At 47.9% G+C, this 22,500-nt stretch overlaps 1 protein-coding gene across 3 annotated transcripts in view; it reads right to left on the bottom strand.

Moving 5' to 3' along the window:
- The window catches only part of Rfx4 (regulatory factor X4), a 150,134-nt gene that overhangs the window by 121,133 nt on the left and 6,501 nt on the right, over positions 1–22,500 (bottom strand). For 2 of the 3 annotated variants that reach the window (XM_028883627.2, XM_037196897.1), the window contains exon 2: positions 4,087–4,173. In XM_028883627.2, the coding sequence (XP_028739460.1) occupies positions 4,087–4,173 (87 nt within the window). Of the gene's footprint in view, positions 1–4,086; positions 4,174–11,735; positions 12,390–22,500 lie in introns of those variants that run through there. The other variant, XM_028883629.2, reaches the window with a different exon arrangement.

Here is a 22,500-nt window from a genome sequence, read left to right as displayed (position 1 = left end):
AAGAAAGAAAATGCTCCATAGACTTGCCTACTTGCAGCCCGATCTTCTGGAAATATTTTCTTATTGAGGTTCGCTCCTCTCAGATCACTATACTTTGTGTCAAGGTGACATAAAACTAGCTAACACAAGCCCAAAGCTCATGTTTCCTGTTTCCCACCTTTCTTTACTCTCTCTGCTTAGCGCAAAATAACTCACCACCCAGCTCATGGCTTTCTGCCTCCTACTCCTTTACCATCTCTGCAGCGGACTAGACATGATAAAAAATGGCAGTTGAGGGTCTGGGGTGATCGCTCAGGTGAAATGCTTGCAAGCACAAGGATTTGAGTTCAATCCTCAGAACCCGTGTTTATAAAATGCCAGCATGGTGACTGCAAAGTGACAGGCAGGAAAGTTCTGGAAGAGAGAGGGACAAACCAGAGGCAAACGATCCTAAGCCGTGCTGTTGGAAGCTCTAGTTAAAGCTCCCAGAGCCCCAGATTAGGGAGGAAGGAACAGAAGGCAGAAAATAGATCTGAAAGGCAAGGACTAAGAAGTCTGCAACTCTGATGGCAGCCTATAGCTCCGAGAAACATTGCTCCACACAAAGAAGAAATACAGTCAAGTCCCATGTGTGGGCACCATCACTATACCACTGAATACAGAAGGCCAGGAAGAGACATTTAACAGTAGCAAGAAAACAGCACACTGCATTCAAAGAAATAATGATTACTCTGTAGACTTACTCCCAAGAGACTTTTTGTGGGTTAGAAGATAATTGAGATGTCAACTTTAATGTGTTGACAAAGAGAATCAAAAGTTCAAATCCCTCACCAACCTAGAATTTTATATCCAGCAAAAATAGCCTTCAGAAATACAGGCCAATAAAGACACCTGACATGGCATGTACCACACTGCACAGAACTGCTAGAGTCAGGAGAACGATCTCTTCATGCAAACGTGAAAAACAGTCCCAAGTACTGACCGGAATAAAGAACTCTGGGAGGGTAGATATGCAAATCAACAAAAATAAATGTTAACCGCTTAAAACAATAATCAGGTGTCTTGGGAGTGTCGGACATATTTAGACCAAACACACTCAAGTGAGAGCTTGGGGGGTCAGAATGAGGTCACAGGACTAAACTCACAGTGTTCTTGTGCTGAGTGTGAAGAGGAAAGGAGCAATTCAAGGCAGACATAATAAGAGAGTTGCAGAATTTCCACTGTGGGGTGTGTGTGTGTGTGTGTGTGTATGTGTGTGTGTGTGTGTGTGTGTTTGTGTGCACATGTGTGTAGTGGCCTAGGTTGACATTGGCTGTCTTCTTTAGCCACTCTCCACGTGTTTTTCTGAGACAGGGTCTCTTCCCCGTTTGGCTGGCTGCCCGGGAAGCCCTGGGGCACTCCGGTCTCTGCCCACAACCCAGGGGGTATGGACACCTATGGCCACACCACCCTTGACATGGGCGCTAAGGTCAGACTCCGGTCCTTAGGCTTGTGCAGCCAAGCATTTTAACCACTGAGCCATCTCCCCAGACCAGGATTTCCTCTAAGAGAATGTCTGTTTTGAAAATGAGCAAAGGAAAACATCCATTTAAACAAGCACTCCCCGCCCCCCACAAAAACCCTAAAAATTCTGCGATAAATGTCACCAACATAGAGGTCAGATCCCTCACAGAATAGTAATTGGTGTAACTCAGAAATGTGTCCTCCAAAAGTTAAAACTTCTGACCAAGTGTGGTTTATTCAAGAAATACAAAATTTCAACAATCAATATAATCCACAATGCTAACAGGAAAAAGGAGAGAAACGGGATGTAGAGACTCACTGAAAACTCCCAAGTATTAGGCTGGGGGCAGGACAAGGATGTCCTCCCTCACCTCTTCAACGCAGCATCCCTGAAGGGTCCCAGCGAGTGCACCAAGGCACAGGAAAGAAAGAAAACCATGGAGACCGGGCTGCTGAGGGCTCAGCAGGGGAGGGCACTTGCTTCCAACCTGGCAACGTAAGTTCAGTCCTCAGGACTCACATGGTGGAAAGAGCGAGCCAACTCCAAAAAGTTGTCCTCTGACCACCACATGCCCACTGTGGAACACTCCAGAACACACTAAATAATTAATAAATGTAATAAAATAAAATAATCTTGTTTAACATAGAGATAATAAAGACAAAGAAACACTATCACTGTCCTTGGGTGACATGATTACGTGCATACTCAGACATCCTGGGACCCACATGGAGAAAGTTAACTTTGGCAAATCTGTTCTCAGGCTTCCAGCTGTGTGCCATAGCAGGCATTACCTACCTACCCCCAACTATTTACACACAAAATAAATGAATGCTAAAGAGAAGCCAACAATTAAGAAGTTCAAGTCATCCAAAGTTAACATTAGGAGAATGAAAAAGGGTGTGGAGAAGACTCAGCCAATCAAGTGCTTGTCTGAGTCCCGGAACCCAGGAGAAAAGCCGGGCGTGGGGAGGGCACTTGTAATCTCAGTGCAGGCGAGGTAGAGAGAGGAGACTCTCTGGGACCTACTCAGGCAAGCTCTAGGCCAATGAGAGACCCTGTCTCAAAAGCCAGGGTGGGCAGCTCCTTCAAATCCCCAGAGGTTGACTTCCGGCCTCCATGCATATACATGTGCACCCACAAACATATATGCATACATAATGCACAGACATGTGCATGCATGTGCATACACACAGAGTGGAAAGGCAAGCCACAAATGGAGAAAAAGTATTTACACTACTTTTACCTGGCAAATCCCCTTAGATAGAGTGTAGGAAGACAACATGATTTTAAAACACTCAGGCAGAAGACGAGAGCAGGCTGTGGAACAGTAAGCATATGGTAAGATACTCACTAAGTATCCAAGAATTGCCGATTGAAACCACAGTAATAACATGCACTCGTGAACAGCTAAGATGGAAATGCATGGGTACAACAAAAGCTGGCGGCGAGGCCACCAGAAGTCTCTGCTACATCTGGGCGTCTACATTGGCTCAGCTACTTTAGAAAGCTGCACATAACCGTCTACTAAGGCTAAATATACATTTGTCCTGTGACAAACACAGCAGAAATGAGTGCCTGAGTCCATCAAAGACAGCAATGTTCAGAGCACCAATCTTCCTAAATCCCATAAAAAATGGAAGAGGCAAGCACATTTCCAAGCTCAAAATCACCACACCATGGCACCAAAGCCAGACTGAAACACTATAAGAAAAAGGAAACCACAGACCAGCCTCTCTGGTGAGTACCGATGCAAACACACCCAACGAAACACTGGCAACTAGGATGGAGAACATGTAAAAACTGCAGAATCAGAGCACTCTGCAATGGCCAAGCTGCATCAATTATTTGAGTGCAAAGATGGTCAACATATAAAGATCAATGTAATTAATATGCCACATTAGCATAAGAAAGAGAAAAGAAGCATATGATCATATTAATTGACACAGAAGAAAACACTTGATGAAATTAAACACTTTATGATAAAAAAAATCACTCAGAGGATTGGGAATAGGAGGAAACTACCTTGACATAATAAACAGCACCAGGAGTGTCCTGGGAGCTGGTGGTCCCAGTTTAGGCTTAGAGAAAACTGATCTCAGACAGCATCGCACCCAAAGGAAAAGCTACTGTGATCACCCTTTTAGTGCTGGAGATGGTCATACAGGTCCTTAACTCTAGGGCACTCAGGAGGCCTGTTTACATCCTGCAACTAACCCCAGTTCCTAGTTGAGGTCCAGGTGACATTTGGACTTTTCAATAGCAAGGGCATTTGTGGTTCTAAAGCCATAACCTATAACCCAGATACATTAACACTGGATACAGAGAGTGTTCTCCCCTTCAGGGTCTGCATTTGCACAATTACGATGTCACTCTGGTGGGGTCTGTGGTGACCCAGCCTAGAAGATCCGCTGTGGAAGACAGGTGTGTAAACTGCAAACAGGGCTTTACTCTGACCCAGATTTCAATGCCACAGGACTGGATTCCACGCCCTCCACAGAACATTCCTGGTTGGAGCCTGTCTTGTTCCAGGTGGTGTGCCCCCAATCCCATCAGGACCCTGGCCTCGTCTGGGCTGTCATAAAGGAACGAGATTCAAGACTTACTTTCATCATTAGACACACTCCCCAGAGATGTGTGGCTGGGATAGCGTTTGTTCTCGCTCTCATTGAGACATCTTTCAATCCAGCTCTCTACAGAAGAAAAAATAAATAAAAAGTCAGTCACAGAGCTGCTGTTCGTAGTAGACAGGAGCATAACAAACCCGTTAGAGAACACGACCATGAACTTTTCTACAGGTCAGCCTGCACCAGAAATGGACTGTCCGTGGAGCTCCGTGTACGCCATGGCTGCTAAATTGCTGAGTAGCTTGGAGGGAACATGGCCATTTGAAGACCCACTTGAAGATGTCTTGATCAAAATCTATCAATTCTAGAACACTCGAAGCCTAGTACTACCAACTAAGGATCATCTTTCTTTATAATGACATACATTCCTGAGATGTGGCTTGTAAACCATAGTTTGATCAACTGGTCATGCTTTGCAAACTTATCTGTCAGTCAGAGACTCTTTTCTTCAAATAAAACAAACCTCAGGGAATCTGGTTGAAGTGGAGGAGGGCAGGGAACCTGGCAGTCACCTCCTTTGTCAGCTGGTCCCCAAAGGGACTCTTTCAAGTAGAGTGAGAGGGGAAATCTAAGATACCGGAGTGTCTATGAAGCACTTTTAAAATCTAAAGGACTATGGTTTTCTATCCAATTCCAAAAGTCTGTCAGGGGTCTATTTTTCATAATATAGCATAATGCTTATTCCATTTTCTAGAACACCCCATCCATCCAATCATTCAACAACACCAGCTACATGCAATCAGTTGCTGCCTTTGAGACAACACAGTCTGGGGCCAATGACCTCAGAGGGAAGAGCTGGAGCATGGTGCCGAATCTGTTTCCTTGGGCTCCGTTTCTTCTGCAACACTTAGATGAAGGAAGAAAACAGCTGATCAGAGTCCAGAAGAATATGCAAAAGCTCTCGCCTCAAACATCACCAGCTACTTAGAGATGTTGAAAGCATGTCACCTCTGCCTAGAGGACTCACTTTCTAGTACTTCACGACAAACCACAGTAAGTCCACTTTCCGACACCTGCCTGCAAAGGCAGTCTCCAGGCCTCTGCACTTGTACATTCTGAAGGATCAAGCCTGTGCCAAGCTATGCTACTGTTTGTGATTATAATTCTATGTCAGTGACTGCTTCTGAGCCTTGTCTTCCTAAACGTAATTTCCCCACAGAATTCTGTATTCTTCACAGTGTGATTTTACACACATATGTGGTCCTCGGCCAGGACTGGCCTTGTGGTTAAATACTCTTGTTACTTTCTCCACCTTCTTTTCCTTTCTATTGAGATGGTCTCAAAATGCAGCCATTTTGTCCTTGGAGTCACTATGTAACTCATGCTGGGGATGCCCCTGCCTCGGCAACTAATGTCAGGATTGCAGGTGTGTACCACCACCACCCCTGGCCTTCATTGCCTTCATAATGTGGAGGCTGGCATGTCCTATCTTACCAAGCCAAGTCCTTTCTCTTTGAGAACCTTATCCAGTTCTCAAAATCACTCTCAGACGCAAGGATTTTAGTCTCTGTTTTTCCTAGAAAGCATTTGGGACTTAGAGGAAGGCTCAGTAATGTGAGTCCTTGTACTTCCAAAAGCTGAGGAAGAAATCTTTAGTGAGTGCCTTAGGTCACAAGCTGTCTAAGGAAGCCGGGCAGGTGAGCATGCTTCACAAAGGGGGAACGGAGCGAGAGCAAGCAGCAGGAGAAGTGCTGGACTTTGTCTGTTGTGTGGTGATGACCCAACCAACTGCTCTTTTAAAAGCTGTTTCCAAAATTACACACAAGTAGGGGGAAGACATCCAAGGAAAGGAACAAAGGCCAGCTTGTTGAGAGGATATGGAGATGTGGTGTTTACAAGCAATCCCGAGGGGTGCAGAAGCTGGAATCATGGGACACAAAACTCAAACGCATGCCAGGGACGCCAGAAGCTTACAACGTTTCAAAGCTGGGGCGTGTTTGCTAAACATTATATCCCAAAGCAAATGGGTCTCTCGGACCCTTTCCAGACTTTCCCAGAATGCTGCCACTGTGATTTCCTCACTTCTTCTAGCCCCGACACAGTTCCCTGGCAGCGCCCATGGCTGACCATGATGGCATCCTTCTCCATCAAACTGCACCACCGCAGACGGTATCTGGAGCTGGGAAAATGGCTCAGCACGGCCAACACTAGGACCTGAGCTCAGTGAGACGGCACATGCTTATAATCCTGGCGCTGGTGAGGCAGAGACAGCAGATCTCTGGGCTTGCTGACAGGCTAGCCTCATTTACTATATGATCTTCAAGACAGTGACACCCTGCCTCAAAAACTAGGCCTGAGGGGTGGCACTTGAAGATGCTCTCTGTGCTATGTAGGAATGTACACACACACATATGCACATGAATATTCACACACACACACACACACAAACACACACACACACACAGAGAGAGAGAGAGAGAGAGAGAGAGAGAGAGAGAGAGAGAGAGAGAGAGAGAGAGAGAGAGAGAGAGCAGAGAGAGAGAAAGCAGTACTATTGTTCTGGGCTTATCCCTGATCCTCAGGTAAGGACACACACCCAGCTACTCTCATGTGCATGGAGGCACACACACACACACACACACACACACACACACACACACACACCCTTCCTTCTCCCTTTCATGAGACTAGGAACCAAGGGAGCGTCTTGCTGTCACTTACTGGATTATACCCGTCAGTCCTGTTAACCTTGGGAGGGCCTGGTCCAGCCATGAGAAACCCCTGCAATAAGAGAGGTGTTCTGAAAAACTTGGCAACATTAGAGAGGAGCTTGTTCTCCATACCAGGTGGGCCAGAATGGCCCAGCCTCTGGCCACCATGTCACAAGTCAGGCAAGAATTTTCCTGTCCCGTTCTCCTGCTGTGGCTCAGTCCCAGCACCAGAGGTGGATGAAAGCCTAGCCCAAGGACAGGGACAGTCAAAAGGGCCATGACAAGAAGAGACTCAAGATGTCGTCGTCGAGTTTTCTGCCTACTGTTGTACACCACGGCCCCCTCTGACCCCACGCAGAGTGTGTCTGTAGTCAGGCTGTTCTCCACCCTCTTCCAGGGAACACCCAAAATAAACCTGTCTCTCTGACTCCCGGAGGAGATGAGGAAGCAATCATCACCTCTCTATTTTCTGGTCCAAGGTCACTCACTTGTTTCAGTTATTTCTTGGAAGAAATTTCTCCTGCTTTGTTGCTATCCAGGTTCTAAACATCTTCTAGTCAATCGATGTCCTTGTGAACACCTGGCAAAAAGAGTCAGCTCGATGTTCCGGACTGGGGGGTGAACACTCGAGAACCTATGCTTCCAAGAGTTTTGCAGTCCAGACTGGGTGGATGGGACAGCTGGAAGTTTGCCATTCTCAACCAGAACGGCATACACACTGAATTTCAGTGAGGCCCTTTGCTTATCTACCTCTGTAGTATAGGATTTAGTAACACAGGAAGCCTGTACTGAACGCCTGTGATGTGTTCCACACTGCCAAATCGGGCTATGGATCATCATGACAACGGATGAACTAGGAGTTGTTAGGGGCACATTTGGGGTGAAGTGAGAAAGTGTGAGACCCTGAGTTCAGATTCCTTACACTCACGGAAGAAGCTGGGCGTGAGAGCATGCCTGTCAGCCCAATGCTGGGGAGCCAGACAAAGGACGCACCCTGGGGCTAAATCAGTGAGCTCCAGGGTTAATGAGAGACACTATCTCAAAAATGAAGGTGGGGAACCTCTGGGACCCACATCCCTACCCCTCCCCCAGAGAGGAGGGGGAGGGGCAAGGAGAGAGAGAAGCATGTTTTTGAGGTAAGAAAGCTAAAACTTAGAGAGAGAGGTTAGATGATTTGTCACAGTCACCCAGTTGGCAGAGGTCAGGACCACCACCCAAAGGTCATAGCCTCAGTACTCCAAGTGTGGGCTGAGCCTCCTTCTCCTGCATCCCACACGACACCCAGACAGCGCCAGGGCTGCAGCCCCAAGCACAACCTGACTTGTGTCAGAACTTTTGCTAACACTACCTACACATGACAATTTTTTGCTAAATCCGCTTGCCTATTTCCCTGTCAGCCTTTGTCAGGTGTGGCAGACTCGTCGGCTCAGGGCTCACACAGCGCAGGAGCGGATTGCATTTGGTTCTCTCTTCGGCTCCCCACTAGACTCAAGCAGACAGTGCCCAGCCTTGCCCCGATACATGCTGCATTCCTGGCATGTCAAAGAATGTGTGGCTTATAAGTAGATCTGTCCACACAGCTGCAGGCCTCCCTAATCTTCTTCATCGTGGAGGCCGTGAAAAGCACAGCACATCAAAGGCCACCTCCCATCTTAGAAAAAGCAAAACTCAACAAGTATCCCTTTTTGATGTAAGAAGCTGTACTAGAGAAAAGCTGCACGTAACAAAAACAGGAATAAGACTGGCTTGCAGCCTCTGCTGCCATCTAAGAGCAAAGCAGACGTTATCTCCCCAGCTCCTGAGGGGAGGACCCTTGAAGTTCTATTCTCCATCTTCAAAAGACCCTTTAGATTTGTTTGATGTTTTCCCTGCCCATAAGTATATATATCACATGTGTGCCTGGTGCCCTCACAGGTCAGATCCAGTGGGACTAGAGTTACTGATGGCTGTGAACCACCATAAGGGTGCTGGGAACCAAACTCAGGTCCTCTGAAAGAGCAAGAAGTGCTCTTAACTGTTGGTCCATCTCTCTAGCCTCCTCCCGGTTTTTTTGGATAAGGTCTCATGATGTAGCCCAGGCTGGCCTCTAATTTTCAATCTTCTCACCTCCCGTATGCAGGATTCCAGGCATGTACTCCCAGCTTCCAGCTTCTGTTCACCATTTTGAACCCTGCTGCATACTATGCCTGGCCCCAGAAATGTTGCACACACTAAACAAACACTGTTGGGTACATTCCTTCCCACCTACATGGGCCAAGTGTCACTCAAGAAGGCATTGTCATATATTGGTCTACGTTAAACCTCAGAACAATGTTCTCACCATGTTTTGGTATTTCTATTTATAGATATGGAATCTATAAAGCAAGGCCAGCTGTGAACAGCGCTGCCACACCGACACTATGTTCCAGGGTGGAGGAAGGAGCTCTTCGCTCACACTCGATGACTTCCTGTAGTGAAAACCAGTGGCAAATGTTGCAAAGGATTTGAGGATGGCTGTGAGTTCGGGCTACTGGGCGGCACCAACTCCGTTCACCTGGGCTCACTGCAGCTGAGCCTGCCCGTGAGCTTCACTTCCCAGGAGCTAGGCCAGCTTTGCTTACAAGCAGGACCTTCACGCCTCTTCACTTTGGCTCAAAGACTGGGAAACTTCCGTGATCTTTCTCCATTTCTGGGATGAGATTGAGCAGATCCACATATAGCACTGGGATTCCTAGGGGGCTGAGGAAGTAGTAGGAAGTTGCCACATCCAGGAGGCAGCATGTCCCAGGCCTAGACTTCTGCTCCTAAGCACATGTCCATATGTGGGAGGAGTTGATTAAAGTGGCAATCGAAAGCAAAACACTCCTCAGAGTTTGCAGAGCCTGCTCACGGGGACCATAGATTTCCTATCTACTCCTTCACTTTACAAAAACTGCCACACGCCTTCCTTGTAATTCTAATAGAAGTTATTCAACCACAACCCAGTTATCTCCAGTGGACTAGGGCCTCAAGGCCTATTTATTTGCTTTCTATAATTTATTTTCCTCATCCTTAAAATGTAACAACCTTACTCGCCTTGTTCAATAGCTTGTCCCCAAGAGCTAAGGACAGTTAAGTAACCAGTTGGCAGGGCTGACTAATAAAAACCAAACCAAACAAACAATTAAAAAACAAAAAACAAACGAACAAAAGACAGCAGTTGGAATGACAGACAGGGAGATCCTCTATCAGAAAAGTCCTCAGAGGAAGAGGAATTTGGGCAGAGAGAAGTCAGCAAGGGAACAAGCCCTTCAAGGAGTCAGAAGAAGCAGCATCATGTTCGAATTAAGGTCTAGGTAGCTGACATGGAGGAATCACGGGTGATATAGTCGGTCCAAGGTGATGGGAAGACAGAAGTCTTGGTAGACTGCAAGGTTTAGGGTTAGGGAACTTGTGTTCAAGTCCCAGCCTCACCACTCACGAGCTCTGTGGTGATGGGTTCCTGAATCCCTGTCTACCAGGTTCTCCAAGATGCCCTGAAATAGACATGGCAAAGCACTTAAACCACTTGGCCTCATGGGTCCTAGGAAAATAGAAAAGGTGCCATCTCCCAGAACCCAGGAACACACTGGTGAGAGACAAGGCCAGTCAGTCAGTGAGCATGTGAACTGTAGCACAGACCAGACAGTCAGTGAGCATGTGAACTGTAACAGAGACCAGACAGTCAGTGAGCATGTGAACTGTAACACAGACCAGACAGTCAGTGAGTGAGCATGTGAACTGTAACACAGACCAGACAGTCAGTGAGCATGTGAACTGTAGCACAGACCAGACAGTCAGTGGGAATGTGAACTGTAGCACAGACCAGACAGTCAGTGAGCATGTGAACTGTAGCACAGACAGTCAGTGGGCATGTGAACTGTAGCAGAGACCAGACAGTCAGTGAGCATGTGAACTGTAGCACAGACAGTCAGTGAGCATGTGAACTGTAACAGAGACCAGACAGTCAGTGAGCATGTGAACTGTAACACAGACCAGACAGTCAGTGAGCATGTGAACTGTAGCACAGACCAGACATTCAGCGGGCATGTGAACTGTAACAGAGACAGTCAGTGAGCATGTGAACTGTAACAGAGACAGTCAGTGAACATGTGAACTGTAGCACAGACATTCAGCGGGCATGTGAACTGTAGCAGTGACCAAGTGTTCACCACATGCCAGTTACTCTGTGTCACCAGCCTCGTCTCTACTCCTCAGAGAAACCAAGGCAGAGAGTCCACTGATTCTGATTTGCTGGAAGGAAGCTAAGGCAGACAGGGAGAATCCAGGTAGTGAAACTCAGGCAGGTGGTGGCTGAGCCAAGGTGGGTCTGTCTAACTTCAAGCATCGTGACCCGTGGCCCATGGCCTCCGTAAACAAGCAGCGTGTATACGAAGATGCTGCGGCTGAGGAAAAACAGTTTCGAGCTCAGCCTGGCTGCCTCACAGACAAGTCAGTTTGGCTGACCCCTCAAGAATTCACCACCAGTCAGATAAAGGAGAACAGAGAGGCATTTTAGGTAAGAGGGCTGCGGTCAGAGGTGAGGGCACGGAGCAGTGTAAGGCCAGGTGGGTTCTGGGAAAGGGGGAGAGTCTGTCAATCTATGGCCCAAGGACTTGGAAGGAAGGTCATGGGTATGTGGTGGTGCCTTAGGAGCAGCTTGCAGAGGCCTGCCTCCCCAGGCCTGCCAGTAGCAGTGTTACTAGGAAGCGCAGAGCTCCGCTTCTGAGGAACTGGTTACAGCAGGAATGTCTTATGCAATACCTGAGAAAAGGCTGCCTGACAGGAAGTGTCACCAGGTTTTTAATAGAAGGTGTTATTCATGCTCTCTGGAGAAGCAGTCTTTCAGGACACTGTACTGGGGCTTATTTTAGGAACCCACAACTGTAGAAACACCACATAAAAGGGTTGGTATGTCACACAGATGACAGTCAAGGAGGATCTGTCCTCAGTTCCCTTCCCCAGAGCCCAGGTCATTACCAGAGGAATGGCGTTGCCATGGCCTGTGTCTATCACCTCCAGCACCAGGGCATGCTTTCCTCTTGATTATTCGCTCCCAGTCTCTCTTTTCTCTTCCCTGGCTCCACATTGGTGGGGACACACAGGAGAATTTGGACCCTAGGAGGCAGCAGCTGTGGCCTCTCCAAAGGGCTCTCCAGGTCAGTGGTTACCATGGCAACACCACAGGCCCTAGCCTAGGGGCCCCTGGGTTCCATCCAGGAGGGGGCTGTACCACAAAGACAGTCCTACCTCTTGTTTACCTTCATTCTTTCCCACGCTCACCAAACATTGCTGTGGTGCCCACGCTATGCTAAGCTAAAGATCTAGTGATGAACAGACCAGAAGTCCTGGCTCACAGAACCTGGGTCCTACAGTGCAGACAGACAAACAGACAAAGGGGATGACTTCAGAGCGTTAACAGTGGGAAGAGCCATAGAATGGGATAACACGGGCCTGAGGTACTGTTTTAGGTAGCAGGGACACTAACTTCTGGTCTGAGGAGGTAACACTGGAGGGCACAGGCCCAAGCCAGGAAGTGGGCTTGGAGACTGAGGAGGATCCAGGAGACCGCTGCGGTGGGAAAGAGGGAGACACAGAAGACCAAAGGGGGTCAGGAAGGGCTGGAGCGTGCAGGGACTTGGTGGCCGAGGGCAGAACTTCACGTGTATCCCAATGTTCTAAGAAGCTATCTGAACTCTCTCTGTAGCTTTCCAAGGATGACTTGAACTGCATGGGCTCCAAAAGGTGAGCCTATGAAGGAATTTATATTCGTCCATCCCACTCTTAACCTGTCGGCTCTCTGTAGAGGATCGCGTGCCTGGTGCTTTACAGAAGGCTCGAGTTTTTAGCTCAGTTGTAGATAATCACACAATAAGAGATGTAACTCCCTGCACCACAGGAAATGAAACACACACACACACACACACACACACACACACACACACACAACTGACCTATTTTAAGCGTCAGGAATCTTCTTAGAGGAAGTGACACCACGTGACAGCTAGAGTTAACGTGGTAGGCACAGAAAAGAGGGGGAGAGTTGTGGACCCAGCAAAGAGGGAGGAAGGGAGGGTCCCTGAAGGAACGGCATGTGCAAAGTGCCCGAGGCAGGACAACACTCAAGAAGCTGACAGGCTGGGCCATGGAGACAGGTACCTGCTGCAAAGCCTGAGGACCCCAGTTCAATTCCCAGGACTCACATGACAGAGAACCAACTCTGATGAGGAGTAACAGGAACACTCATCCATTGCTGGCGGGAGTGTCAGCTTGTACAATCACTGTGGAAATCAGTGTGGCTGTTCCTCGGGAAAATGGGAATTGATCTACCTCACAATCCAGCTATTTTACTCTTGGGCATGTACCCAAAGGACACCTCATCCTACAACAAAGACTCTTGCTCAACCATGTTCATTGCTGCTCTAGTCATAATAGGTAGAGACTGGAAACAATCTAAATGTGCCTCACCTGAAAAAATGCATAAAGAAAATGTACATTCACACAATGGAGTATTACTTAGCTGATAAAAGGGACATCATGAAATTTGCAGGCAAATGAATGAAACTAGAGAAAAATCATCTTGAGTGAGGTAACCCAGACCCATAAGACAAATACGGTATGTATCTGCTTATATGTGGATACCAGCTGTGATAACTAGCCAATGATAACCAAGCTATAATTGTAGGACCACAGAGGGAGGGTATAGAGTAAGGGACTAGAGGGTATAGATAGACTTGTTAGAAAAGGGAGGTAGAATGGATAACTATGGATGGATTGGAGGTGGTAGAACGGGAGGACCAAGTGTGGATGGGAGAGAGGTTAGAGGGAAGAAATACGGGGAGACACAGCTAAATTAAGGAGCATTTGAGGGGCAGCATGGAAACCTAATACAGTAGAAACTTCCTAAAATATATACATATATGAAGGTGATCTAAATGAAATCACAAATAATGGGCAAGACAGAGTCCTAACTGGCCATCTTTTGTGACCAAAGAAGCTTCCAGTACTAGGTTTGGGTTTCATCTAATTGAGATGTTGGCCAAAGGGGTCCCATGGGAATTCCCAAACAACCCAGGGCTGTTGCTAAGACAATGGGTTGCTCTCTCCAAACTGACAGCAAAGCCCCATTGCTGAAGACAACACCCACATAACTCATTGAACATGGAGAAGCCGAGCTGGTGCCTACATAGAGCCTTCCCCTACATTCTAGTGTCTTTGGCCTGGGAAGGTTCTTGGCATGCTGCCTGAAGAGACACACAAACACCGAGCAAGCCACAAAACTTTTGATCTGCAATCTGTCCTGCCTGCGAGATATGCTAGTGCAGTGGTGGCACAAAGCTTGGGGGGGGGAGGGTGTCACCACCAACATCTGCTTTGATTTAAGGCCCGCTCCACAAGATGGAACCCACACCCAACTCTGCTTGGGTGACTGGGAACTGAGACTAGATGGCGCAGGGACCGAGGGCCTAGAGTAAAACCCAACACTATTAGTCTTACAAAAACTAATAAGTGATAAAAAAGATTCCTAATGATGTTCTGCTGTACTCAAAGATCAGTGCCTTGCTCAGCCATCATCAGAGAAGCTTCCTCCTGCAGCAGGTGGGGAAAATACAGACCAACAGCCAGACTATGTGCAGAGAGTTAAAGACCTTGAAACACTCAGCTCTAAATGGGATGTCCCCGTCAAATCCCTCCTGTCAGAACTCGGGGAACCCTGCGGAAGAGGAGGCAGAAAAAGTGTAAGAACCAGAGGGTAGAGAGGACACCAGGAGAACAAGGCCCTCTGAATCAACATGATCAAAAAAAACTCTTATGAACTCACAGAGGCTGAGGCGGCATGCACAGGGCCCGCACGGGTCTGCATCAGGTCCTCTGTGTGTATATCATGACTTCCAGTTTAGTGTTTTTATGGGATTCCTGAGCATGTGATTGAGTGGGTTTCTGGTTCTAGTGCCTTCTCTTGGGCTCTTTTCCTGCTGTTGGTTTGTCTGCTCCAACTTGACTGTGATAGTTTTTGTTTTATCTTAGTACATTTTATCTTTATCTCTGAGAAGCCTGTTCTTTTCTAATTCAAGACAGAAAGGGAGTGGATCCGGAGGGAAGAGGAGATGGGGAGGAACGGGGAGGTGCAGAGGGAGAGGAAAACACAATTAGGATGTATTATGTGAGAGAAGAATCTATGTTCAGTAAAAGAAAAAAAAAGTTGTCCTCTGACCTCTATATGTCGAAACTGATATCCGCACACGAACTTCACACACACACACACACACACACACACACACACACACACACACACATACTAAAATATAATAAAAAAGTTAACAGGCACCTTGGCAGTCACTGCTCACACTCAGTAGGGCGGGCGTTCCTTCTGCACATAGGTACAGAGCCTGCTCTATCTGGCACTCTGAGATGCTGTGGCCTGCACACATCCCAGCCTGGCTCTGCCATCAGTGCTGGCTAAGGAGTCTGGCTTTTGTTCAGTAGCTGGTTGGGAACCTTTCAGCAGTTTTGAGTAGAGTGGGAGATAGCCAAATTACCTGTGAGCATCACCATCTGGCACTGCCTTAAACACGACCTTAGAAGGGAGGCTTGGAGAAAGAGGAGGTCATGGAGGGTAACTGTGACAGGTACTATCTACACTGGGCACGTTTAATATTGAGAAGCTTTATTAAGGCCAATTGAGACTTCACAGTCCCCGTGGGAGGAAGTCAACTGCACGAGTCTATCAGTCATGTCCAATCTTTTGACATTAAGACAGGATGTCATCCACAGTTTACTTTCAACAAGTGTGTAACTGTCACCTATCCTGCCCAAATAAAATCGGAAAACAAAACAAACAACGAACAAAAAAAAGCCTCATAATGTTTTAAGTTTCCGATTTTGTGCTTAACCATTCATAACTATCCTTTGCCATGGGACACCACAGGGTTGCTGCCCCAGGACAGATGTGGTGAGGAAGGAAGGAAGGGCAAAAGAAGAAAATCCCACACCCGTCACTAATCCTTACAGGGAGCTCCAAGGAGAACTAAGAACATTCCACTGAGATGCAGACTCTGGTGTAACGCTTTACCCACACAGTCACGTGACTAGTGTGGCCCTGGGCGGGACTGAGCAGCTGACTCCTGCCAACCAAACAGTGGCTGTGTCTCAGTGTGCAACTCTAAAGCATGCCGAGAGTCATTATGTGCGAGGTGCGAGAATTAATAAGGAGCCCTCTTCCCTTCCCAGGATGCACTGGTGATATTTGTCCAGTTGCCAACTCACAGAAATGTGCTGAGACCAGAGAGGAGGACGGAGCTCGACCCTGTCTCCTGTGGGGGATAAGTCCAACGTCAGAGCAGATCTCTATAAACAGAGACTAGCGTGAGGATTAAACAACCACAGTCCCAGCCTGGACAAATGTCATCACCCTCCTCTTTTCTGGGGGCCATATCTACCACTACCTAACATCAGCAGTTGTAAAATTTTTCAGTGTCTATCATTACAACATTGTTAAAACTCATAGAAAATCAGAATTGTCAGATCCTTGGTGGTTTTTGAGTGGTTTTTCTTTCTAATATGTCTAGATTTCTTCTCCACTGCTCTGTCAGGTGATGCTCATAGCCTTGAAACCCCAGGCCATAGGCCCCAAGTAGATTCAACTGGACTTGAACTTCTGAGACAGACCACTAACAAACAGATCCTTCTGGGCAAAACATTTCCTGCTCATCTACTGTAGACCTTGGGGTTTTTAAATGCTGAAAGAGACTGCCCACAGTACCATGCCTTCTAGAAACTTCTCCTTCATCTTCATTACTTCCCAGGCTACTGTCCATGTGTCCACAGATGTGTCCCCAGGAACCTGTCATCTCTCTTTTCCTCTGAACGTTCCACCACAGAGGGTCTCCCGTGGCTCTGTTCTTCATACCCATCCCTGGACCACACGTACCCAATGTCCATTCCAAGTTCACGCCAGTAACATTTACTGAGAACCTAGCACTTTTCTTTCTGCCATGTTATTTCTGGACATCCCTGCCCAGGAGAGGATGAGGAGTGGGCGGCTACAGAGAAATTCTAGTCTCACCACTCCCTGCCCGGTAGCAGGCCTGGAGGCAAATGAACGTCCCTACACCCAGGTGTCCCCTCATGGAAAACACTAATCTGCCTGTATCGTGTGGGAGCCGACACAGCCAATGCAGAGCCAGTGCTTTGCACAGCTCTGAACCAGTTCTAGAACAAAACGACGGAATTGAGGTAACAATTCCCGGTATTTGTTCATGCCAACAGCTCCTTCCTTTCTCTCTTCCTCTTTCCCTCCCTCCTCCTTGCTTCCTCCCTCTCCTCTACCTTTTCCTTCCCTCCCTCCTTCCTTCCCTTCCCTTTCTTTCCTTCCTTCCTCCCTTCTGTCGGCCCTGTCTTCCTCCTTCCTTCCTTCTTTCCTTCCTTCCTTCCTTCCTTCCTTCCTTCCTTCCTCCCCTCCTTTCCTTCCTTCCTTCCTCCCCTCCTTTCCTTCCTTCCTTCCCTCCTTCTCTCCCTCCCTCCCTCCCTCCTTCCTTCTTTCCTTCCCTTTTCTTTCTCATGTGCGTAACAATGTAGCAGTTAAGAGCACAGACTGTGAAGTCAAACTATTAACTTCAAGTCTTTCTTACTCTGTAACCGTGGATAAGCAGTTTGACAACATCCTTGGAACTTAATTTCTTCACCTGAAAAATGGGCACCATATCCCCAAACTCTCCTGGAGTGAGAGTGAGGGTGAACGCGGCATAGAACGGGCGTGGCCGCCGTGGTCTTTATGCACGTGCAGCTGAAGTACCTTCAGTTGCCTGCTGTCACCTTCCCTGTTTGGTCCTCGGATCTCTTGGTATTCTGAAGAGAACTCGGCCTTCAAAACCAGGAAAGCAATTCTAACCCCTCCCTTACAGTTGATGAGGTAAACTCTGCAGCTGCAGGCGAGTTACTGGATTTCCTGGGCCTTGATTTCCCTCCTGTGAAAAGCATCTGCCCTGAGGTTTTCGTGGCAGGAGAAATCATTTGAGCGCCCCAGGAAACGGCTGTTCCTCACTCATGTGCTTCTCCCTCAACAAGACGGCAGAGCCACGCGAACGGGAAGAGAAGGGAAGAAAGGAATTAGCATCAGCGGCATGCTTGGCACACAGTAAGTGATCAAAAGAGTAGGGTTCATTTGTTGTTTAAGTGTCCAGAACTTGACTCCATGAGGCCTCAAATCAAGCTTCCCAGAAGGCAAGCAGAGACTCCCTGTCTCTGTGGTAAGTAAATGCCTACCGGCTCTGAAGGTCTACCAGACACTGGCAGGCGCCCTCACTGCACAGGCGCAGCACAGGTAACATTGAGCTCTGGGGAAAGCATGAGGATCACGGGAAGATGGTTCAAGCCAGTGCCTAGAAGGGAAATATCTGCCCTCTACACCCATGTGGCTGAAAACACCATGGGATGGAATGAGGACCACGGAACTCTGTTGTGGGGAAGCCAACAGCCCTGTCCCTGGTGACAGGGGTTTGAACTGATGTGCAGGTAGCCTGATCCAGAGGAAACACTGGCTGCTCTTCCAGAGAACCAGAGTTCCGTCCCCTGCACACACGGGACAGCTGACAGCGGCCTGAGATTCCAGATCCTGTCTTCCCTCTATTCCTTCTCCCTTCCTTCTTCTATGTGTCCCCCTCTGTGTCTTTAGAGGTCCTTACACACTCACACAGTCTTCCTTTCTTTTTAGGAATCGCAGGACCAGGAACTTTGACTAGATCCCAGCCCCCACTGGGTGTCTCGAACCAAGCCTCCCGCCTGCCCTGACCTCTGCCCTGCAAGTGTGGCAGGTGCTGCCCAGGGTTCCCTGGGTGAAGTCTGTGCAGACAGCTCTCCTCACACACAGCACCCATCATCTGTGACTGTGGGGCAGCCAGGATAGGAACGCCCTGCAGCATGGGACCCGTGTGTGTGTGTGTGTGTGTGTGTGTGTGTGTGTGTCTGTCTGTCTGTCTGTCTGTCTGTCTGTCTCCCTGGCTTTTAATAACAAAAGCCACAATTTAGGTAAAAAAAATCAAATTACAAAGACAGAAACAGAACAAATGGTTATTTTTGTTCCCTCATTAAAGGTATAACATTTATAAGTTACTTTGCATGTGTATGCATGCTGGGGAGATGGCTCAGAAGCTAAGAGTGCATACTATGTGAGCAGGACCTGAGTTCAAATCCCAATAGATGTGGACGCCCGTGAGCTTGTAACGCTATTGCTGCATGAGGTGGAGGCAGGAGGGCTGCTGGAGCTTGTAAGTTGTTAGTCTAGATGCAGGTCCAGTGAGGGACTCTGCCTCAAGGAAGTAAGATGGAAACAGACCAGGGCACCCAGGGCCTCCTCAGGCTTCTCACAACAGACCAGGGCACCCAGGGCCTCCTCGGGCCTCTCACAACAGACCAGGGCACCCAGGGCCTCCTCAGGCTTCTCACAACAGATTAGGGCACCCGGGGCCTCCTCAGGCCGCTCACAACAGACCAGGGCACCCGGGGCCTCCTCGGGCCTCTCACAACAGATTAGGGCACCCGGGGCCTCCTCAGGCCGCTCACAACAGACCAGGGCACCCAGGGCCTCCTCAGGCCTCTCACAACAGACCAGGGCACCCGGCGCCTCCTCAAGCCTCTCACAACAGACCAGGGCACCCGGGGCCTCCTCAGGCCTCTCACAACAGACCAGGGCACCCAGGGCCTCCTCAGGCCTCTCTTGCATGGGTATGTAAACCTACACACACACTTGGGGATACATCACATGCATATAAATACTGCAGGAAGGGCAAAAAAAAATTCAATCTTTTCTTTCCTTGATGAAATGACCGAAAGACTAGACTTCCTGCTTCCTGGAAGCCACATAACATGATTGAGTCTTTAGACAAAGTGTGGTCCGAAAGCTGGAGGAGGCAGAGTAGAGGAGAACCAAGGTAGGGGACCAGAGGTGGCTCATCCCAGAACCAGAAAAGTATGAGGGGTTCCTGGGGGGCTTTCAGCAGGGTGCCCAGAGGACATCTCTAACCATCCCCACTCTCTCCCAGGACCTGAACTCAAGTCAGCAGCTGCTGCATCCACAATGACGTATTTTCCACCTCCTCTATAGACCAAGGAACACAGGAATGAAATCACAGCAAACAAGACATGAAGTGCCTTTTTTTATGTCATGGGAAAGGTGTGGAAGTGAAGGCAGAATTTATGCCTCAATCTAAGCCCTTTTGAAAAGAAAGCACTCTCCTGATGTTACAATGGGGCCTGGGACGGAGCTCCATGGTAGAGTACTTGCCTGGCATTCTTGAGGTCCTGGGTTTCATCTCTAGCATTAAAAATATTCATTTTAAGAAAGAAAAATGAAACAGAGGCCATATCCAGACAGCAAGCATCCTGATGTGTTGAGAAAGTCTAAACTCTTTCCAGGAATCCTGTCCTCATTTTCCAACTAGATACCAAGAGTTGAGGTGGGCCAGGTCTCAGGTAATAATATCAGGGTCTGGCATTGGCTGAGTAGTTTCTAGGGGTCATGTGCTAAATTAAGTAATATGCACAGCCTCATTGGATTTTCACAGTAACCCTAGGCCTGGGCCAGCGTTGCGAACAAGGACACTGAGGCTTGGAGAAGGCTCGCCATATAGCTGGAAATGGACTAACAAGGATTTCAACCGTGGTCTAGAGACTCCAGATCCCGTGCTCTTTCCACAACGTCCACACATATCTGTGATTGACAGCATCCCTGAAATGTACTGTTTGTTAAGTCACCTAAAGACTGCATGTGTAATAGCTCATGTTTCCCTGGCTGGCTCTTCCTGTGGTCTCTGCCTGTCTGTGAGAGATGCAACCATGACATGGTAAGAGATGAAACCATGCTAACTAGACCTCAAATGAATCCCAGAGACAAAAGCACATTTCTTATCCACAGTAAAAACAGGAGTTCTTTCTTCACAGTCCTACTTTTTTCAGCAGTAAATTCAACTATTATCTCCATGGTTTGAAGGGTCATTGTGACATTTGGGGGAGAAATATCATCCCTTGCTTTGGCTAAAATGGTGTGGGCTTCACTGGCCATTCTTTCCACCATAAAGGAAAAAAGAGGAGTTGAGATACTTTGGTGACTAAGCCTGGCACTTGGGCACAATGGAATACCAAAGGTTGTCGGCAGTACCCTCTGCCGCCCCCTCACCATACCCTTACCCCTGGCTGGAGTGGGTAATAATGTGGGCAGGGGATATTTTAGGCTGGCAGGGAGATGGCTCAGTGGACAAAGGTGCATGCCACAAGAGTCTAGTGACCTGGGTTAGAGCTCCAGAATACATATAAAAGATGGAAAGAGACAAGGAACTCCCACAGAATTGTCCTCTGGCCTTCACACATCCACCACGGTGCACAGACACCCCATCTCCCCAGAATAATAAAAGATAAACTAAAAATACATTTTAAAGTGCAATTAATAGGACAGGGCCTGGTGGCGCACACCTTTAATCCTGGCACTCAGGAGGCAGAGGCCAGTGGATCTCTGTGTGTTCAAGGCCAGCCTGGTCTACAGAGTGAATTGTAGACCAGTGAGGATTACACAGTGAGATCCTGTCTCAAAATAAAACAAAATAAGATACTTTTCAAAGATGCAGCACTCCCCTCCCCCATCCACTAGGGATACCTTCCAAGACCCCAGTGCAAGCCTAGAATCACAGACAGTATCTGCCTGTACTTCCCCCTCCCCACATGCATACCTATGTTAAAGTTTGATTTATAATTATAAATTAGGCACAGTAGGAGCTTAACAGCAATAAAAAGAAATAAGTGAAAAATACAGTGAAAAAACCTATTTTAAACTTTAGTTGTTTTTGTTGTTGTTGTTGTTGTTTTTAATGACAGCTTCCACTTAGTATTTTTAGAAAGCAGAGAACACTGTGTAACAAGCTCACAAGGCAGAGCCACTGTGCACCTTGCCAAGCCGGCTGCTGGGGCTCAGAAAGTCACTGGCCACAGCTGTGTGGAGAGTCCGTTGTACGTTCAGCCCATTGCTCTCCCTTTTACCTTGTGAGCACAGTCCTTTCTCTCTGGGTTTCGGGCATTGCACTAATGATGCATTTCACTGTCCTGGCAAAGTGACGATGTTTAGTGGGTATTTAAAAAGACCTCTCCTATCACTTCCACACTATGGACTCACTGACAATCTCTTGGATGCCCAAGACAAAACAGAGACTTGGCCATGCCAAGATTTCAGGCCAGAGACAGACAGCTTCTATGGCCGGGCTGACCTGGTAGCAACACTGTCTTCATTAGTTCAGATGGGATTTTCCTTCATGTTTCTCACTTGCTGAAATTTCCCATTTATTTATTTACTTGTATCAAATTTATGTCCTAGAGAAGAGGGGCAGCTTTTTTTTGTTAAGAATTGTATCTAACGAAGTGTCAGATACACAGGAGACATGTGATTTTCTTGAATGAGTTGGTGAGTGAGTGAATGCCAGGTTGTCCTGTTGGAGACCAATGTTCAACCATCATTCAGTCATTGCTGTGATCTGAATTCCTCGTCCACGCAGAACTCAGCCTCCTGCAAGAGCACTTTCTCTCATTCCAAGAAAACAGTCCACGATTCTCCACACTCATGCACTCACTCTTCTCCCACCGAGAGGGTGTCAGATCCTACCCTGTTGCTTTGGGGTAAAACCGTACTGGAGGCCGACCAAGATGGTGGCCCGGGAGAGGAAGCAAGCTTCCCTCACTTCCGGCCTTCCTGTTACCGCCACCA

Source organism: Peromyscus leucopus, chromosome 18 (assembly GCF_004664715.2).
Source record: "Peromyscus leucopus breed LL Stock chromosome 18, UCI_PerLeu_2.1, whole genome shotgun sequence".
Lineage (NCBI taxonomy): Eukaryota > Metazoa > Chordata > Mammalia > Rodentia > Cricetidae > Peromyscus > Peromyscus leucopus.
This window is presented reverse-complemented; position numbering and strand designations above follow the sequence as displayed.